At 45.4% G+C, this 20,955-nt stretch overlaps 1 protein-coding gene across 1 annotated transcript; it reads left to right on the top strand.

Annotated features, from left to right (window-relative positions):
* On the top strand, nt 1-20,172 carry LOC136503259 (uncharacterized). The gene is made up of 3 exons (XM_066498394.1): nt 1-37; nt 8,817-9,605; nt 19,376-20,172. The coding sequence occupies exons 1-3, from the start codon at nt 1-3 to the stop codon at nt 20,170-20,172; spliced, it is 1,623 nt and encodes a 540-aa protein (XP_066354491.1).
* Nucleotides 20,173-20,955: the final 783 nt, after the last annotated feature.

Here is a 20,955-nt window from a genome sequence, read left to right on the forward strand (position 1 = left end):
ATGGATGAAATTCCTGAGGGAGAGCCCGTCACTGCTGGTAAGTTTAATGTCAACGAAAACCTTACAGTTGTTCTATTTGATTCTAGATCATCGCATTCTTTTATGAGTCAAGCATTTGCATAGAAACATGAACAACTATGCACATAATTGGGTTATGGTTACCGTATAAGTTCAGCAGGGGCTGATGTTTTGACCAACCGGATGGTTCGAGGGGCAACCCTTGAATTAGGTAGCAGGAAGTTCTGAGTGAACTTGATAGTTATGCCTGGACTAGTTTTGGATGTCATTATAGGGATGAATTGGATGAAGGATTGGGGAGCAGTCATAGATACTGGAAGTCGAGTACTTACCCTTAAGGATCCCCTAGGTGAGGGTACTTTCCAAGTACCATTGCCTCAGAGAACAGACCTTATAAGTGTTACATGTGCTACGGCAGTCATTCCTATTCATCAGATTCCGGTAGTGTGTGAGTTTCCAGATATATTCCCGAATGAGCTACCTGGTCTTCCGTCGGATAGGGAGATTGAGTTTGGAATTGAGTTAATCCCCGGAACAGCTCCGATTTCAAGGAGACCCTATCGGATGCCTCTAGATGAACTAGCTGAGCTGAAGAAGCAATTAGAAGATTTATCAAAAAAGGGGTTTATTTGGCCAAGCAAGTCTGAATGGGGATGTCCCGCCTTGTTTGTGAAGAAGAAGAAAGAGGGCACGTTGAGAATGTGTGTAGATTACAGGCCACTCAACGCTGTAACCATCAAGAATAAGTATCCCTTGCCTCACATTGATGTTCTGTTTGACCAGTTAGCCAAGGCCAAGGTGTTCTCAAAAATAGATTTGAGATCCGATTATCATTAGATCAAGATTAGGCCACAAGATATACCGAAAACTGCATTTTCCACCAGATACGGGGTGTATGAGTATCTTGTCATGTCCTTTGGCTTGACAAATGCTCCTGCATACTTTATGTTTTTGATGAATACAGTTTTCATGCCAGAATTGGATAAGTTTGTGGTGGTGTTCATCGATGACATTTTGGTGTACTCCGAGAATGAGAAGGATCATGAAGAGCATCTGAGAATTGTCTTGACCAGACTTATGGATCATCAACTGTATGCTAAGTTTAGCAAATGCGAATTCTGGTTGAGGAAAGTTCCTTTCCTTGGTCACATTCTGTCAGAAAAAGTTTCAGTCGATCCAAGTAAGGTGCAAGAAGTTATGAATTGGAAAGCACCGACCACAGTTCCTGAGATTAGAAGTTTCTTAGGACTAGCCGGTTATTACCATCGCTTTATACCAGACTTTTCGAAGATTGCCAAACCAATGACAAGTCTGCTACAGAAGGATCACAAGTTTGTGTGGACAGAGGAGTGTGAAGCAGCTTTCCACACTTTGCGGAAACTGTTGACCACTGCTCCTGTTCTAGCACAACCAGATATCGAGAAACTATTTGATGTGTTTTGCGACGCATCGAAGATGGGATTGGGTTGTGTTCTTATGCAAGAAAGGAGAGTCATTGCCTATGCCTCACGTCAATTGAGGAAGCACGAGGTCAACTATCCAACACATGATCTTGAACTTGCTGTAGTTGTGCATGCCCTAAAAATTTGGAGACATTATCTACTTGGTAATGTGTGCAACATTTTCACAGATCATAAGAGTCTTAAGTACATCTTTACCCAACCAGAGCTGAACATGAGACAGCGCAGATGGTTGGAATTGATCAAGGATTACAACTTGAATGTGCAATATCATCCTGGAAAAGCCAATGTAGTGGCAGATGCTTTGAGCAGAAAGTCACATTACTTGAATGTTGAGCCATTACTTGAAGATGGGTTCGATCTGATGCATCCTGCTGTGTTACATAGTATTCAGATTAGTTGCTCTTTGGAGAGTAAGATAATAGAAGGCCAGAAAACCGACAAGGAAATATTCCACATCAAAGAGAAAATAAAAGAAAAGTCATCTCAGCACTTTAAAATGGATGAACAGGGCATGTTGTGGTTTGACGATCGTCTTGTGGTTCCCAAGGATCGAGAGCTTAGGAATAAACTCATGGATGAAGCTCACCTTTCTAAGCTATCTATCCATCCCGGAAGTAGTAAGATGTATCAAGAACTAAGGTCTCGTTATTGGTGGACCAAAATAAAGAAAGAAATTACAGCATATGTTGCCAGATGTGACACATGTTGTCGAGTGAAAGCCATTCATATGAAACCTGCCGGTATGTTACAACCCTTGTTAGTCCCTAGTTGGAAGTGGGATGATATCAGTATGGATTTTATCTCGGGTTTGCCCACTACTCAAAAAGGACATGATTCGATTTAGGTGATTGTGGATCGTCTTACTAAGACCGCTCATTTCCTACCTGTCAAGACAACTTATCGACCACCTCAATATGCCGAGAAGTATATCACAGAAATTGTGAGGTTGCATGGTATACCAAAGACCATAGTATCTGATAGAGGCTCACAGTTCACGGCACACTTTTGGGAACATTTACACAAAGGCTTAGGAACTAGTTTGATTTATAGTACCGCTTATCATCCTCAGACAGATGGTCAGACTGAACGAGTGAATGCTGTTTTGGAGGATATGTTAAGAGCCTGTGTATTGTCTTCTAAGGGATCATGGGAGTCATGGTTACCATTAGCTGAGTTTTCTTATAATAATAATTATCAAGAAAGCATCAAGATGGCTCCATTCGAAGCTTTATATGGCAGAAAATGTAGAACACCATTGAATTGGGTCGAGCCTAGAGATAGAAGGTATTATGGCATTGACTTTGTAGAAGAAGCTGAGAAGAAAGTTCATATTATTCAGCAGAATATGAAGGTGGCCCAATCACATCAGAAAAGTTATGCAGACAGAAGAAGGAGACCCCTTGTGTTTGAAGTTGGTGACTATGTTTATCTGAAGGTCACGCCAATGAAGAAGAAAAGGTTCGAAGTCCGAAGAAAGCTTGCCGCGAGATTCGTAGGACCATACAAGATCTTGGAACAAAGAGGTCTGGTAGCCTACAAGTTAGAGTTACCTGAGACAATGAGTACCATTTTCCCAGTTTTCCATGTATCACATCTCAAGAAATGTTTGCGTGTTCCGGAGGAAAGAATAGAACCTCGAGGTATCCAACTCAAATCAGATTTGGTGTATCGTGAGCAACTAGTCCGGGTGTTAGACACTAAAGAACGTGCTACTCGGAATAGTGTGGTAAAAACATACAAGATATAGTGGGATCATCATGATGAGGGAGATGCAATTTGGGAAACGGGAGAGTATCTACAAAAAGCTTATGAAGATTTTTATAACAAATGGTTCGTAATCCAAATCTCGGGACGAGATTTTTATAAGGGGGGAGGGCTGTAACACCCCGGTGTTATGCCAGCATTTAGGCACTACAAATCATGCATATCATGCAACATCAAGCATCCTAATCATACATGCCTAATCATGTAAATAATAACTGAAACACTGCTTCGAAACATACAAAACATGCTTGTGAAACGTAAATGATGCATACACTTGTTAGAGTTGTTTTGCCCTGATTATGCTTGCTAGGTTAGTAGAACTTGTTTGGTTATGATTGTAAATCATCTAGAATTATTTAGCACAATTTTTGGAGTAAAGTTTGTATTCAAATTATTTCAAAATTTTGCTTTAAAAATAATTCCCAAAAATTAGGGTTTTGAGTTAAAATTGACTTTAATTTTATAATTCAAAATCTATCAAGAATTTGGCTTTGGTCATAAAATCAAAGTTGTAGATATTGAAAAATGGAACAAATTTCATTTTTACACCAATTTGTGAAAATGCTTTTAAATGGCTCAAAAATGGGAATTTAATTCTATTACAGTGTGCTCTCAAAAGCTAACTAAAGAGCTACACTAACCAAACTAACAAGCTCTCACAACTAGCTACACTAAAGAGCTTGACAATTAGTTTGCGGTAATGTAAAGAGAGTGAGCAATTTGTTTATACCGCCATGTCGAAGAAGGAGCCAAACAATCACAAGAATGAATACCAATAAAGACCAATCACCTCAGAATCAAATGATGAACACAATGATTTTTACCGAGGTTCACTTGCTTGCCGGCAAGCTACTCCTCGTTGTGGTGATTCACTCACTTGGAGGTTCACGCGCTAATTGGCATCACACGCCAAACCCTCGATAGGGTGCCTCGCAACCAACACAAGATGAGGATCACACAAGCCACGAGCAATCCAGTAGAGTACCTTTTGGCTCTCCGCCGAGGAAAGGTTAAGAACCCCTCACAATCACCACGATCGGAGCCAAAGACAATCACCACCCTCCGCTCGATGATCCTCGCTGCTCCAAGCCGTCTAGGTTGCGGCAACCACTAAGAGTAACAAGCCAATCACGCAGCGAAACACGAACACCAAGTGCCTCTAGATGCAAACACTCAAGCAATGCACTTGGATTCTCTCCCAATCTCACAAAGATGATGAATCAATAATGGAGATGAGTGGAAGGGCTTTGGCTAAGCTCACAAGGTTGCTATGTCAATATGAATGGCCAAGAGAGTGAGCTTGAGCCAGCCATGGGACTTAAATGGAAGCCCCCACAAAATAGAGTCATTGTACCCCTTCACTGGGCACAACACGGGGTGACCGGACGCTCTAGCCATATTGACTGGATGCTGGACCTCAACGTACGGTCACGCAATGTGTGCCACATGTCCCCTCTCTTCAAATGTTGATTGCCCGATCTCAATAGTCAAGTGACGACCGGACGCAACAGCTTAAAGTGACCGGACGCTGATGTAACACCTCGGCCCAGGGCTTAACAGGATTAATAGGATACTCATACCAACAAGTTACAACTTCTTTTCCGGAAGCCCATCTCTAAAGAACTCTGAGGTTAAGTGTGCTTGGTCTAGAGCAATTTCAGGATGGGTGATCGACCGGGAAGTCCTTCCCGGGTGCGCATGAGTGAGGACAAAGTGCGCAGAAAAGACTTGTGTGGGTCTATGAGGGCAATCTATGTCCTAGAAAAAGCTATCAGATGTAAGCGGGCCCAGCCTTGTAGAGGCGGGACGTTATAGCTGAACCCCAGCGTGCGGTCATTTCTAGTAAGCATCCAGAGATGACTTTTCATGATCGGACGTGTCCGGTCATGCTCGACCGGACACACCCAACGTCCAGTCACTCGGTGACTCTTCTGTCCACTGCCATGTCAGTAGGACTAGACGCACCCTATCAACGTCCAGTTACTGAGTGACCCAGCATCCGGTTAGAGACCGACGCTGCGCGCCCTCTGCTGCCACTGACCGGACACGTCGGTCCAACTGAGACCAGCGTCCGGTCACTTACAGTGACCTCCGTCTTTTCTGTCTAGGGCGCCGATGAAGTTTCTAACCCTTGCTCAAATATGCCAACCACCAAGTGTATCACCTTGTGCACATGTGTTAGCATATTTTCACAAACATTTTCAAGGGTGTTAGCACTCCACTAGATCCTAAATACATATGTAATGAGTTAGAGTATCTAGTGGTACTTTGATAACCGCATTCCGATACGAGTTTCACCCCTCTTAATAGTACGGCTATCGAACATAAATGTGATCACACTCTCTAAGTGTCTTGATCACCAAAACAAAATAGCTCCTACTATTTATACCTTTGCCTTGAGTCTTTTGTTTTTCTCTTTCTTCTTTTCAAGTCCAAGCACTTGATCATCACTATGGCATTACCATTATCATGTCATGATCTTCATTTGCTTCACCACTTGGAGTGTGCTACCTATATCATGATCACTTGATAAACTAGATTAGCACTTAGGGTTTTATCAATTCACCAAAACCAAACTAGAGCTTTCAACAGTAAGGAGACGTTGGTCCCCACCGTGCCTAAAAGGACAACATCACATGGCGTCTCTCTGCTCACTCGATGCCCCAGTTTGAGCTAGAACACCACCACGACATTCTAGATCCTACGAGAGGTCCTGAAGGACGTACCAGAAGTAGTGGTGCGGCGGAAGCCCCTCTCCAGTGACAATCTAGTGGTGGAGACTCTTAAAAGGTCCTTATGTGGCTTTGGTAATTGAGTGACAACCTAGGTGGACTAATTGTGTTTATGTGAGATACATAGGTGATTAGTCCACTAGTACATATGTGTGAGCAACATATGCCATGAAGGTGAAAATGGCTTGGAGATGTTGCAAAGCTCACACATGTGATGATGAAGGTGCTCATTGCACATGAGACATGACATTGAGTCATGTGATCAAGGTAGAGAAGATCAAGACAAGACTTGGCTTGATGGACCGATTGCAAGCATGAAGGGAAAGTCAGAGGCTTTGGAGCGATGGACCGCGTGGCAGTGAAGCTTGAGCAAGACTTGGCGCCAATAGATGAAGGCAACGGTGAAAAGCAAGTGAAGTCAAGATTGATGAACCAATATGATCACATGATGATATGAAGTGGATCATATCATTATTGATCATGTTGGTGCATGTGTTGCATCGACATTGAAGGAGATGGAATGGAATGCACAAGGCAAAGGTATAAACTAGGGCATTTCATTTCACCGGTCATAGGTGTGTAGAGAAGTTGATGACCGGGTTTAGGATAGATGGCCATACTATCAAGAGGGGCAAACTTGTTTGCATATCGGTCATCTAGTGCCACTTGAGTGATCTAACTTTACATCATCGCTAGGATTGAGTGGTGTGGCAAGTTGAGTGGCTAATCCTTTGAAAAATGATTGTGAAAATGCTAACACACATACACATGGTGGTGTACACTTGGTGGTGTTGGCACATTTATAAAGGAGATGAAGTTAGAGTTGATGTGGATCAACTTGGCGATGGAACGAAGGCAAGAAGGGTTCGAAACTCCACCGACGGAGTGTCCGCCCGTAGAGTGCGGACAGTCCGACGGTACCACCGATGCCCTATACAGAAAAGAGAGGTCCCACAAAGTGGATTGGACTCTGGTCACGCAGTGACCGGACGCTGGGTTTCAGCGTTCGGTCAGTGATGGCAGACAGCGTGCAGGCGTCGGTCATCGACCGCACGCTGGTGCTAGAAGTGATCGGACGCTGACTGTGTGCGTCTGGTCAGGGTGACGTGTGGTGACGCAGGCAGAGTAGAGTAGCTGGAAGTGACCGGACATTGGTGCTATGTCCGATCGCGACCGACCGAACGCGTCCGGTCATGTCTGGTATCTTACTGGAAATGACCGGACGCTGGGGTTGCTGTGTCCAGTCAGTTCAAGCTACTGTGTTCGGTCATCAGATGACCGTTGATATCGGATGAACAGCATTTGAAGAAGGGGACATGTGGCATGCATCGCACGACCGGACATTGAGGTCCAGCGTCCGGTCGATCGGACCAGAGCATCCGGTCGTCCCGAGTTTTGCCCAATGAAGGGGTAACGGCTAGTTTAGCCCATGGGGCTATAAATAGAAGGTGGCCTCGGCCATGGCTGGGGCTAAGCACCTAAAGGGATTTTGTGTCCATGCTTGTGAGTGCTTAGGAGCCCTCCATCTCACATATGCTAGATAGTGATCATCCGATTGTGTGAGAGAGCGATTCTAGTGCGATTGTATCGTGAGGTTGCATCGAGTGGCACTAGGTGATCGAGTTGCAAGCTGGTGGTGCTTGTTACTCTTGGAGGTTGCCACCTCCTAGATGGCTTGGTGGTGGTCTCCGTTGAAGTCCGCAAGAAGCTTGTGCGGTGCTCCGAAGAAGAGCTTTGTGAGGGGCATTATGCTCGCCCCGCGGGAGCCGCAAAGAGCAACTCTAGTTGAGCGTGTCATTGAGCTACCCTCACTTTCGGGGTAGGTTCTTGCGGTGCCCGACGCGCGGGCTTGGTGGGTGATGCCAATTAGCCACCGAACCACCAAGTGAGCGGTCGACATAACGGGGACTAGAGTGTTGGCAACACACGTGAACCTCGGGAGAAAAATCATCATGTCAATCTTGTTCTTCCCGTTGGTTTGCATCCTCGTTACACAAGCTTGTAATTACTTTTATATACATTGTGCTTGTGTAGTTGCTCTTGTAATTAGTTAGCTTGTGTAGCTTACTAGTTACCTTCTTGCTTGTGTAGCATAGAAGTAGCTTCCTTGCATGGCTAATTTGGTTTGTGTGACCTTGTTAGTCACATTGCTTAGTTTGAGTACCTAAGTAATTATGCTCTCCAATTTGGCATTGGTTGCCTTGTTATTGAGCATTGTTAGTGAGCATTAGGTGGCTTTGTGCTTTTGCTTACGAGCATGTGTAGGAGCTCCCTTGTTGCTTAAAGTACTAGTGACATAGGTTTGTGTGACCTTTGTAACACCCCGGTGTTATGCCTACATATAGGCACTGCTAATCATACATGTCATGCATCATCAAGCATCCTAATCCTACATGCATGATCTTGCATATAACAACTGAAACATTACTTCAAAACATACGAAACATGTTTGTGAAAAGAAAATGATGCATACACTTATTAGAGTTGTTTTGCTCTGATTCTTGCTTGCTAGTTGAGTAGTAGAAATTGTTGGTTATGCTTGTAAATCATCTAGAATTGTTTAGCACAATTTTTGGAGCAAGGTTTGTATTTAAATTAATTCCAAATTTTGCTTCCAAAGTAAATTCCCAAAATTAGGGTTTTGAGTTAAAATTTAACTTTGATTCTATAATTTAAAATCTAGATAGAATTGGACTTTGGTCATAAAAGCAAAGTTGTAGGGAATTAAATTCTAAGCAACTTTCATTTTTGGTACATTTTCAAAAGAGGTCATTTTCTTGCTCAAAATAATATGTGAAAACTGTTATTTGAAAATTTATTGAAAATGGAAATTGAAAAGAATGTTTCTGTTTTCGCGGGCCGCTGCCTCCTTTCCGGCCCAGCCCCGCAAGCCGGCCCAGCGAAGCCCCCGCGCGCCTCGCGCTTCCACCGCGCCCCGGCCCAGCCCAACGCCGCGCTGGCCTGCCTCCGCGCGCCTGCTCGCTGACGCGCCGCGCCGCGCGTCCCGACCGCGACAGAGGAATCCCGCCGCGTGGCGACTCCGCGCCGGCGTCGCCCGCCGCGCGGCAGCCGTGGCCTGGCACCGCGCCCACGCGCCCGCCTTCACCTGCTGGTGCCCGCGCACTCGCTCACTCGCGCCCGCACTTCCTCCCCTTCTCCTCCAAAGCCGCGAGCTTCGAGCTCCGCCATCGCCGCGCTCGAGCTCCGCCGGCGTCCAACTCCCGCACCACCGCGCCATTCTCCAATTCCTCGTGCCCCGAGCTCCGCCTCGCCTTCCTCGAAGTCGTGCTCGAGCTTGCTCCGCCTTCCGAGCACAGGTCGGGCCTCCCCGCGTCTCGCCGCCGACGGCCATGGCGCCGCTGTGCACGGCCGCCATGGAATCCGTTTTCTTTTCCCTCTCCAGCCTCGCATAGCTACCCTACCGAGCTCGCTTTCTCCTCGCACGTCTCCTGCGCTCGCTCGCTGGCGTTGCCGTGGCCGGAGACGGCCGCTGGCCGCTGGCCGAGCCGCGCCGCCGCGCCAGCGCGCGCCCCGGCGAGGCGCCTCGCCTCGGCTGGCCAGGCCGAGCCAGGCCGGGGGCTGACGCCTGTTGGGCCGTTTCCCCCTCCCTCGCGCTCGGGCCGCGCAGGCCGGTGATGGCCATGGGCCAGCTGTTCCCTTCGGGCCGGCCCAGTAGAGTTTTGAAGAATTGTTTTCAGTTTATTCTTTATTATTTGAAAATAGAAATGGTTTGAAAAATGTTTGGATGATCAAACTTGCTCCAAATTTGTTGAAACAAATTTTGCTAGATTCCTTATCATCAGATCTACTTGGGAAAATTTTTGCATGTCATTTTTGGGATACTTTTCTGTAGGATTTTATTTAATCATGTAAATTGCTGATAACTTGAAAAATGTGTATAAAAATATATAGGCTTCAGAAAAATATGATTTCAAGTTTGTTCATCTTCTTATGTCATGTACTTCCTAAGGAAAATATGTTTCATGCATGTGCTGTGGAAAACTTTGGAGGTGTAGTTCAAGTGCCTTTAATGGCTGATTTTTGTTATTTTTGCTAGAGAGCAAAATTTTTATAAAACATGCATGTGGTAATTTTTGTACAGTCATTGTATGCTATGAATAACCTAGGAAAAATATTAATTCTGTTGTTTGACACTTTTCATAGTACAAAGTAATTTCATGCTCATTTTCATGCTATAGCTTGTCATTTTTGTGTAGGATAGTTTACTTATCCAAATGCCATGAAATTTTTATGGTAGTCTGTTTAGGGTAGTAGTATGCTATTGCAATTTTCTCAGATTTTTAGGAGCATCAGAAATATAGGTTGCTATTCAAACCTATTAGTAACTAGGGTTTAAGCCAGTGTCGCTTTAAGTGTGATTAAGAAAGTCGTAAAGCTTTGGTGTATCTTTGAAGCATTTCATAAGATAGGTTAACTTAACATATTAGTAGTAGAAGAGAATGCAGTAGATGACATGTGCTTGTAGTATAGTTCTTAGATGATGTTGACTACCTTGCATATCAACATATCCATTGCATTCATCTCCTTCGACGCACCGTTTGCATAATCACTTACGCGCATTGCATCATACAGGATCGCAAACCGAGAACCCGGTCGTCATACCCGAGGAGCCAGAGGAGCAGCTCGAGGTGCAGCCGCAGGAAGTGCCAGAAGCCGACGAGGAGGACGTTGAGGAACTTCCGGAGTGCCCCGATCACCGTCCGAGCTCCTTCGAGAGAGGCAAGCCCCGGAGCATTTTTCTCCCGGTTTGCAATGATTTAATTAAATGCTTTACTTTAATTAATGCATTACGTTCAGGAGTTGTTTGCAACCGTTGCTGCATTATACCTTGTTTACCTTTGTTATACTATATCCTTGTTACCCTGGTATCCGCAGTCGAGTCAATGCTGAGCTGGCTTAGACCGGTAGAAGTCGGGTGATTTCCTGTCACCTGCGAGCTATAGGTGGTTACCTGGATCTGCTTGGATGACTATGAAGTCATGGTATAACTAAGTGTTAAATGAAGTTGAGACCGGACGGAGACTTGCAGAGTTCTGGACTGTAGTGTTTCCGTCTGTGTCGATTAAGGACCGACCGTTGTTGGGCCTCGAGTCATGTTGAACGCATGCCTTACATTTAGCTGGCCGGATAAAGTACCTTCCGACCGCGAAGCTGGGAGATTTTTCGGGCCGAGTAGATTGCCCGCAACGCACTGTACCGGAGCAGGTGTGGTAGGACACGGGGGCGGGATGATAAGACCAAAGTGCAGTCGGTCGGCCCCCGGGTACATGTGGTTCCTGGCAAACTCGAGATTCCTGGAAAGTTGACTCGGTGATCAATATCTCACTTTAGCGGGTGAGTGAGGTTTGTGTAAGGAATAAATCACCAGCTGGTTAGGAATCGATTCGAATCGCCATCGCTCCTGGATAGTGAGCACTTGACTTGAGTTACTTCATCGTAGTAAATGTTATGGAACACTTGGACAGTTATAGTGAATATGACAGTATGGAAGTTGTTTAATGATCATTGGTTATCATTATCTGCTTAATCACATGTTTACTCTAGCATAGGTGCAAACCTAGTTGACAGGTTAATAATAATTAACTTGGCAATAATGCTTTTAGACAGGTTCTTGAAATGCTAAAAATGCTTCTTTTTGCAATGAGTCAGCTACCCTACTATAAAGCCATTCATAATCCTTGGTGTCATTATTTTCGGTTATGTCGGGTAAGTCTGGCTGAGTACCTTCTCGTACTCAGGGTTTTATTCCCACTTGTTGCAGATGGGCAGATGTACTATGGCTACTGTATCAACTGCCTGTATCCTGCGATGGGTGATGCTTAGGACCATGGGCATGGTCATTCCTTACGTCTCATCTAATGCTTTTGTTGGAGATGATCATCCGCTGGCACTATATTTCAACTCTGTGTGTGTGTGTGATTTGAACAAAAGACTTCCGCTGCTTTTTATTCGAACTGGTTTGTAATAACTATGTTGAAACTCTGATGTATCTGTTATGTGAACTTTTATGTAATATGTGATGGTGACCGCTAAACTTATTACGATCACGGCTGGGACACGAGTTGGTTTGAAATCCTTCGTGATTTCACGGACTACCGGGTTATACGGGCTTAAGTTTGCTCAATCGTCTGCCCTGGTGGATGATTTTCTTACTTAATTTCGTATAATTGGTCGGTTCTGTCACAGCTGGTATCAGAGCATGGTTTAGCGTGTTACTGTTCACAAGTGTATTTAAAACAAAAAGGCATTTGGAAAACGTGCTTTTAAAAACTATAAAGTGTGCCAGTGATCATATCCTTTATGCCCAGTTAAGGACTTTAGGTGGCTTAATTAAGTACTGACTGGGGTTCTTGCATCATATTTCTCTTTCGTCGCTCATACGGCGTGCTATTGTATGAGTGCCACTTGTTTGAGTGGTAATGAATGGATCAATTGCCTCTACGCCTCGGTAAGTGTGAGTTGTGAGAGCATGATCGGATACACCGCCGATCTAGGGTGAATGCTTATATGATGCTGGAGTAATTACATGTTCTACGCATGTTTTACCAAGGTATCTCATGTGAGGGTCTTCCGTCTGTGGAGGCGATGCCATCATTAGGATGATGATTCGGGTAGTTACTACCGTTGTACACATATCTGGGGATTCGTGTAGAGCGTGTAGATAAAATTTTACTGCTTTTATGCATTCATTGGGAATTGGGCTGAAATGAATCTTCTGCAGGTACATAACAACGCTATCGTGTAGAACATATTAGCTACGTAATTGAGAGATCGTTGTTATGCCACCGAATTCGTCGTTAGAAATTATTTATTTCATAAGTTTGTGAGAACGTACGACACGTACATACATCATGTTACTTGTGCATCTCATTCATCCCATGCATACCTCCCCTTATAAATTGATTATCTCATTTGATAAAAGTGTATCACCAAAAATATGTTTCCCCGAAGTAATAAGAGAACTTTTGCTACAGATGGCCCGCACGAAGCAGACCGCCCGTAAGTCCACCGGAGGAAGAGCACCTCGACGTCCGTTGGCCCTGAGGGAGCACCGCACCATGGACACCTTCTTGAGCGAGTTTGGCATGCCAACTTTGCTTTGGAGAGTGCTCCATGATGTGGGGTACCCAGAGGGTCAAGAGCCGGTGTACTCTTGGAATGAGAGCCAGTTAGCAGATGATGGACTTGCAGTGGTGGAGATCACGGTTCCTGCTCTTGGTGATGCTCCAGATTGGGATGGTTGGCATTTGGAGTTTGAGGGTCGCACTCCAGCTGAGGGTGCAGAGGGAGCAGCCTTCCGTGTCATCAGGGACATTATGAGCAGATTTCCCAGTGAGCTTGCTGCAGCTCTAGCTGGTACTTTTCCTAGGGATGATCCTCGTGATGCCATTTGGGTTCAGCCTCAAGGAAGCGCATTGGTCAGAGGTCCAGCTGAGGGACAGGCTAGCGACAACCAGGCAATGAGTGCTATGTTCGCCGCCATCAGAGCGTATGAGGGTCTCGAGAGTACCTACTGGACTTTGACTGGCTTGCGCAGTGAGGATAAGCTCAAAGGGAAGAAGCAGAAGAAGAGACAGGCACGAGCTATAGCTAGCTTGCAGGAGCAATTGGCTGATATGAACTTACAGCGGGATCAAGCGGTTGAGAGAGGTGATAGAGCTATGTAGCGAGTGCATACGTTGACTCAAGCCAACAACAATGCAGACCGCATGATTGGACAGCTGGTTCAAGAAAGGAATGAAGCCTGGAACGCAAGAAACCTTCTGCTGCAGAGGGTCGATGAGCTAGAGGAATACAACGGCTACTTGCACAAGGAGTTTCACGCGCTCTACAATGGGGTTGGCCCATATGCTCCACCGAACGTCGCTGGCATGGACGTTGACAACGACAACGAGAACGAGCCTGCAGTTTCACCTGGGGGCGATGGTGACGTCTCCGATCCCGATGATGGCCTCGAGGAGTAGGCTAGTTGCTTCACGCTAGTATCTATGCCTTGTCGCGATGACCTTTCTTTTGTTGGCATGTAACCTATCGTATGTTGCTTCGAACGTATGAGACTTGGCATATGGTTGGAACTTGATTTTCGAATGCGATATCTGAACGCATAAAAAGTCCAGTGTATGTATGCTGGCAATGTGATTGTATGGACGCGATGTTTGCCGTTTAAGTAATTCAATTGAGTGCTGTCGTTGTAATTGGAATGCGATTGTTGTGCCTCTGTTTTTATTGTATGAATTTATTCTCTCCAGTAAATTCAGTATGGCATAATTTTTCCTTCACTCGCAATTATTACAGCTTCACTCAATCATACTTGTTGCTGAAATATGCAGATGACAAACACTCGCCGAACCACGTATGAGGCCGCTAAGCCCGGTGCCAACGGTGCAGGGACCGGTGGTGGTGGTGGTGGTGGAAACCACAGCAACAACAATGAACCCCCCCATGAACCGCATTTACCACCTCCTCCCCCGTTTACCCCCGAAATGTTCCTCGCACAGCTGCTCGGGAGTCAGCGCAACACAGAACAATCTCAGAAGAACATGGAGGATCTTCTCAGAACCATCGCCAACAACGTTCAACGTGGTAACAATCAAGGTGGTGGCATAGGAGTGAACCAATATAGCAGCTTCAAAGATTTCATGGACACCAGGCCACCAGTATTCAAGGAGGCAACAGAGCCACTCGATGCTGAGGAATGGATCAACACGATGGAAGATAAATTCCGTGTGTTGAGAATGACTGAGGTGCTGAAAACGGAATATGCTGCACTTCAATTGCAAGGACCGGCGAGAATGTGGTGGAAGCACCATCGCACCACCTTCCCTCCAAATGCTTAGATTTCTTGGAGAGAGTTTGCTGAGGCCTTCCGTGGAGTCTATATTCCACCCGGGCTGACTGAAATGAAATTGGGAGAGTTTCTGGCATTGAACCAGGGCACCAAGACCGTGACGCAATACCTACATGCTTTCAACAACTTATGTCGCTATGCTCCCGACATGGTTGACACAGATGCTAAGAGAATAGCCAGCTTTAAGAGGGGTCTCAATCCAAAAATGATGAAGCATGTTGGTACCAACAACCGCGTCAGATTCAATGACTTCATCAGCAACTGTCTGAAGCAGGAGAAGAATAACAACGCCAGCACCGCAGCCAAGACACGCAAGAGAGCCTTTGAAGGTGGGCCGTCTCAAGCTAGGGCACCCATGGGAGGTCGTCCTCCTTATCGCCCATCGGCACCTGGCGCTAGATTCCGGCCACCTCAGCTAAGAAGCCAGAATTTCCGTGGACCTCAAAAGCCGTACAAGATGGCAGTACAGCCCAACAAAGCAGCCACAACTGCGGTGCAAGGCAGTTCCAAGGGAGCTGTGGGATCTGCCGGGACAGTAAGAGGACCCTGCTATAACTGTGATCAACCCGGTCATTTCTCGAGGTTTTGTCCGTACCCACCTAAGAAGAAGCAGCAGACTTATAATGCTAGAGTGCATAGTACAACAGTGGATGAAATTCCAGAGGGAGAGCCCATCACTGCTGGTAAGTTTCCTGTCAACGAAAACCCTGCAGTTGTTCTATTTGATTCTGGATCATCGCATTCTTTTATGAGTCAAGCATTTGCACAGAAACATGGACAACTATGCACAGAATTGGGTTATGGGTACCGTATAAGTTCAGCAGGGGCTGATGTTTTGACCAACCGGATGGTTCGAGGGGCAACCCTTGAATTAGGTAGCAGGAAGTTCCGAGTGAACTTGATAGTTATGCCTGGGTTAGTCTTGGATGTCATTATAGGGATGAATTGGATGAAGGATTGGGGAGCAGTCATAGATACTGGAGGTCGAGTGCTTACCCTTAAGGATCCCCTGGGTGAGGGTACTTTCCAAGTACCATTGCCTCGAAGAACAGACCTTATAAGTGTTACATGCGCTACGACAGTCATTCCTATTCATCAGATTCCGGTAGTGTGTGAATTCCCGGACATATTCCCGGATGAGCTACCTGGTTTTCCGCCAGATAGGGAGATTGAGTTTGGAATTGAGTTAGTCCTCGGAACAGCTCCGATTTCAAGGAGGCCCTATCGGATGCCTCCCGACGAGTTAGCCGAGCTAAAGAAGCAATTAGAAGATTTGTCGAAAAAGGGGTTTATTCGGCCAAGCAAGTCTGAATGGGGATGTCCAGCTTTGTTTGTGAAGAAAAAGAAAAAGGGCACGTTGAGAATGTGCATAGATTATAGGCCACTCAATGCTGTGACCGTCAAGAATAAATATCCCTTGCCACATATTGATGTTCTGTTTGACCAATTATCCAAGGCCAAGGTGTTCTCAAAAATAGATTTGAGATCCGATTATCATCAGATCAAGATTAGGCCACAGGATATACCAAAAACTGCATTTTCCACCAGATACGGGTTGTATGAGTATCTTGTCATGTCTTTTGGCTTGACAAATGCTCCCGCATATTTTATGTTCTTGATGAATACAGTTTTCATGCCAGAATTGGATAAGTTTGTGGTAGTGTTCATCGATGACATTCTGGTGTACTCCGAGAATGAGAAAGATCACGAAGAGCATCTGAGAACTGTCTTGACCAGACTTAGAGATCATCAATTGTATGCTAAGTTTAGCAAATGCGAATTCTGGCTGAAGGAAGTTCCTTTCCTTGGTCACATTCTGTCAGAGAATGGAGTTTCAGTCGATCCAAGTAAGGTGCAAGAAGTTATGAATTGGAAAGCACCGACCTCAGTTCCTGAGATTAGAAGTTTCTTAGGACTAGCGGGTTATTACCGTCGCTTTATACCAGATTTCTCAAAGATCGCCAAACCGATGACGAGTCTCCTACAGAAGGATCACAAGTTTGTGTGGACAGAGGAGTGTGAAGCAGCTTTCCACACTTTGCGGAAACTGTTGACCACTGCTCCTGTTCTAGCACAACCAGATATCGAGAAACCATTTGATGTGTTTTGCGACGCATCTAAAACTGGATTGGGTTGTGTACTTATGCAAGAAAGGAGAGTCATAGCTTATGCATCACGTCAATTGAGGAAGCACGAGGTCAACTATCCAACACATGATCTGGAACTTGCTGCAGTTGTGCACGCCCTAAAAATTTGGAGACATTATCTACTTGGTAATGTGTGCAATATTTTCACGGATCACAAGAGTCTTAAGTATATCTTTACCCAACCAGAGCTAAACATGAGACAGCGTAGATGGTTGGAATTGATCAAAGATTACAACTTGAATGTGCAATATCATCCTGGTAAAGCCAATGTAGTGGCAGATGCTTTGAGCAGAAAGTCACATTACTTGAATGTGCAGCCATTACTTGAAGATGGATTCGATCTAATGCATCCTGCTGTGTTACATAGTATTCAGATTAGTTGCTCGTTGGAGAGTAAGATAATAGAAGGTCAGAAAACTGACAAGGGGATATTCCACATCAAAGAGAAAATAAAAGAAAAGCCGTCTCAACACTTTAAAGTGGATGGACAGGGCATGTTGTGGTTTGACAACCGTCTTGTGGTTCCCAAGGATCGAGAGCTTAGGAATAAACTCATGGATGAAGCTCACCTGTCTGAGCTATCTATCCATCCTGGAAGTAGTAAGATGTATCAAGAACTAAGATCTCGCTATTGGTGGACCAAAATGAAGAAAGAAATTACAGCATATGTTGTTAGATGTGACACATGTTGTCGAGTGAAAGCCATTCACATGAAACCTGCCGGTATGTTGCAACCCTTATCAGTCCCTAGTTGGAAGTGGGACGATATCAGTATGGATTTTATCACGGGTTTGCCCACTACTCAAAAAGGACATGATTCGATTTGGGTAATTGTGGACCGTCTTACCAAGACCGCTCATTTCTTGCCTGTCAAAACAGATTATCGACCACCTCAATATGCCGAGAAGTATATCACAGAAATTGTGAGGTTGCATGGTATACCAAAGACCATAGTATCTGATAGAGGCTCACAGTTCACGGCTCATTTTTGGGAACATTTACACAAAGGCTTAGGAACTAGTTTGATTCGCAGTACCGCTTATCATCCTCAGACAGATGGTCAGACTGAACGAGTAAATGCTGTTCTGGAGGATATGTTGAGAGCCTGTGTATTGTCTTCCAAGGGATCATGGGAGTCATGGTTACCGTTAGCTGAGTTTTCTTATAATAATAGTTATCAAGAAAGCATCAAGATGGCCCCATTCGAAGCTTTATATGGCAGAAAATGTAGAACACCATTGAATTGGATCGAGCCTGGTGATAGAAGGTATTATGGCATTGACTTTGTAGAAGAAGCCGAGAAGAGAGTTCATATTATTCAGCAGAATATGAAAGCTGCCCAATCACGTCAGAAAAGCTACGCAGACAAAAGAAGGAGACCCCTTGTGTTTGAAGTTGGTGACTATGTTTATTTGAAAGTCACACCAATGAAGAAGAAAAGGTTTGGAATCCGAAGAAAGCTTACCGCAAGATTCGTGGGACCATACAAGATCTTGGAACGAAGAGGCCCGGTAGCCTACAAGTTAGAGTTACCTGAGACAATGAGTACCGTTTTCCCAGTTTTCCATGTATCACATCTCAAGAAATGCTTGCGTGTTCTGGAGGAAAGAATAGAACCTCGAGGTATTCAACTCAAATCAGATTTGGTGTATCGTGAGCAACCAGTCCGAGTGTTAGACACTAAAGAACGTGCTACTCGGAATAGTGTGGTGAAAACATACAAGATACAATGGGATCATCATGATGAGGGAGATGCAACTTGGGAAACAGGAGAGTATCTACAAAAAGCTTATGAAGAATTTTATAACAAATGGTTCGTAACCCAAATCTCGGGACGAGATTTTTATAAGGGGGGAGGGCTGTAACACCCCGGTGTTATGCCTACATATAGGCACTGCTAATCATACATGTCATGCATCATCAAGCATCCTAATCCTACATGCATGATCTTGCATATAACAACTGAAACATTACTTCGAAACATACGAAACATGTTTGTGAAAAGAAAATGATGCATACACTTATTAGAGTTGTTTTGCTCTGATTCTTGCTTGCTAGTTGAGTAGAAATTGTTGGTTATGCTTGTAAATCATCTAGAATTGTTTAGCACAATTTTTGGAGCAAGGTTTGTATTTAAATTAATTCCAAATTTTGCTTCCAAAGTAAATTCCCAAAATTAGGGTTTTGAGTTAAAATTTAACTTTGATTCTATAATTTAAAATCTAGATAGAATTGGACTTTGGTCATAAAAGCAAAGTTGTAGGGAATTAAATTCTAAGCAACTTTCATTTTTGGTACATTTTCAAAAGAGGTCATTTTCTTGCTCAAAATAATATGTGAAAACTGTTATTTGAAAATTTATTGAAAATGGAAATTGAAAAGAATGTTTCTGTTTTCGCGGGCCGCCGCCTCCTTTCCGGCCCAGCCCCGCAAGCCGGCCCAGCGAAGCCCCCGCGCGCCTCGCGCTTCCACCGCGCCCCGGCCCAGCCCAGCGCCGCGCTGGCCTGCCTCCGCGCGCCTGCTCGCTGACGCGCCGCGCCGCGCGTCCCGACCGCGACAGAGGAATCCCGCCGCGTGGCGACTCCGCGCCGGCGTCGCCCGCCGTGCGGCAGCCGTGGCCTGGCACCGCGCCCACGCGCCCGCCTTCACCTGCTGGTGCCCGCGCACTCGCTCACTCGCGCCCGCACTTCCTCCCCTTCTCCTCCAAAGCCGCGAGCTCCGAGCTCCGCCATCGCCGCGCTCGAGCTCCGCCGGCGTCCAACTCCCGCACCACCGCGCCATTCTCCAATTCCTCATGCCCCGAGCTCCGCCTCGCCTTCCTCGAAGTCGTGCTCGAGCTTGCTCCGCCTTCCGAGCACAGGTCGGGCCTCCCCGCGTCTCGCCGCCGACGGCCATGGCGCCGCTGTGCACGGCCGCCATGGAATCCGTTTTCTTTTCCCCCTCCAGCCTCGCATAGCTACCCTACCGAGCTCGCTTTCTCCTCGCACGTCTCCTGCGCTCGCTCGCTGGCGTTGCCGTGGCCGGAGACGGCCGCTGGCCGCTGGCCGAGCCGCGCCGCCGCGCCAGCGCGCGCCCCGGCGAGGCGCCTCGCCTCGGCTGGCCAGGCCGAGCCAGGCCGGGGGCTGACGCCTGTTGGGCCGTTTCCCCCTCCCTCACGCTCGGGCCGCGCAGGCCGGTGATGGCCATGGGCCAGCTGTTCCCTTCGGGCCGGCCCAGTAGAGTTTTGAAGAATTGTTTTCAGTTTATTCTTTATTATTTGAAAATAGAAATGGTTTGAAAAATGTTTGGATGATCAAACTTGCTCCAAATTTGTTGAAACAAATTTTGCTAGATTCCTTATCATCAGATCTACTTGGGAAAATTTTTGCATGTCATTTTTGGGATACTTTTCTGTAGGATTTTATTTAATCATGTAAATTGCTGATAACTTGAAAAATGTGTATAAAAATATATAGGCTTCAGAAAAATATGATTTCAAGTTTGTTCATCTTCTTATGTCATGTACTTCCTAAGGAAAATATGTTTCATGCATGTGCTGTGGAAAACTTTGGAGGTGTAGTTCAAGTGCCTTTAATGGCTGATTTTTGTTATTTTTGCTAGAGAGCAAAATTTGTATAAAACATGCATGTGGTAATTTTTGTACAGTCATTGTATGCTATGAATAACCTAGGAAAAATATTAATTCTGTTGTTTGACACTTTTCATAGTACAAAGTAATTTCATGCTCATTTTCATGCTATAGCTTGTCATTTTTGTGTAGGATAGTTTACTTATCCAAATGCCATGAAATTTTTATGGTAGTCTGTTTAGGGTAGTAGTATGCTATTGCAATTTTCTCAGATTTTTAGGAGCATCAGAAATATAGGTTGCTATTCAAACCTATTAGTAACTAGGGTTTAAGCCAGTGTCGCTTTAAGTGTGATTAAGAAAGTCGTAAAGCTTTGGTGTATCTTTGAAGCATT

Source organism: Miscanthus floridulus, chromosome 14 (assembly GCF_019320115.1).
Source record: "Miscanthus floridulus cultivar M001 chromosome 14, ASM1932011v1, whole genome shotgun sequence".
Lineage (NCBI taxonomy): Eukaryota > Viridiplantae > Streptophyta > Magnoliopsida > Poales > Poaceae > Miscanthus > Miscanthus floridulus.

Bases quoted from the DNA above. Each gene is read 5' to 3' on its own strand.
- LOC136503259 (XM_066498394.1), top strand. From the start codon at position 1: ATGGATGAAATTCCTGAGGGAGAGCCCGTCACTGCTG. The intron at 38-8,816 runs GTAAGTTTAATG...GAAATTGAAAAG, and splicing joins GGGAGAGCCCGTCACTGCTG to AATGTTTCTGTTTTCGCGGG. The intron at 9,606-19,375 runs GCCGGTGATGGC...GAAATTGAAAAG, and splicing joins CTCGCGCTCGGGCCGCGCAG to AATGTTTCTGTTTTCGCGGG.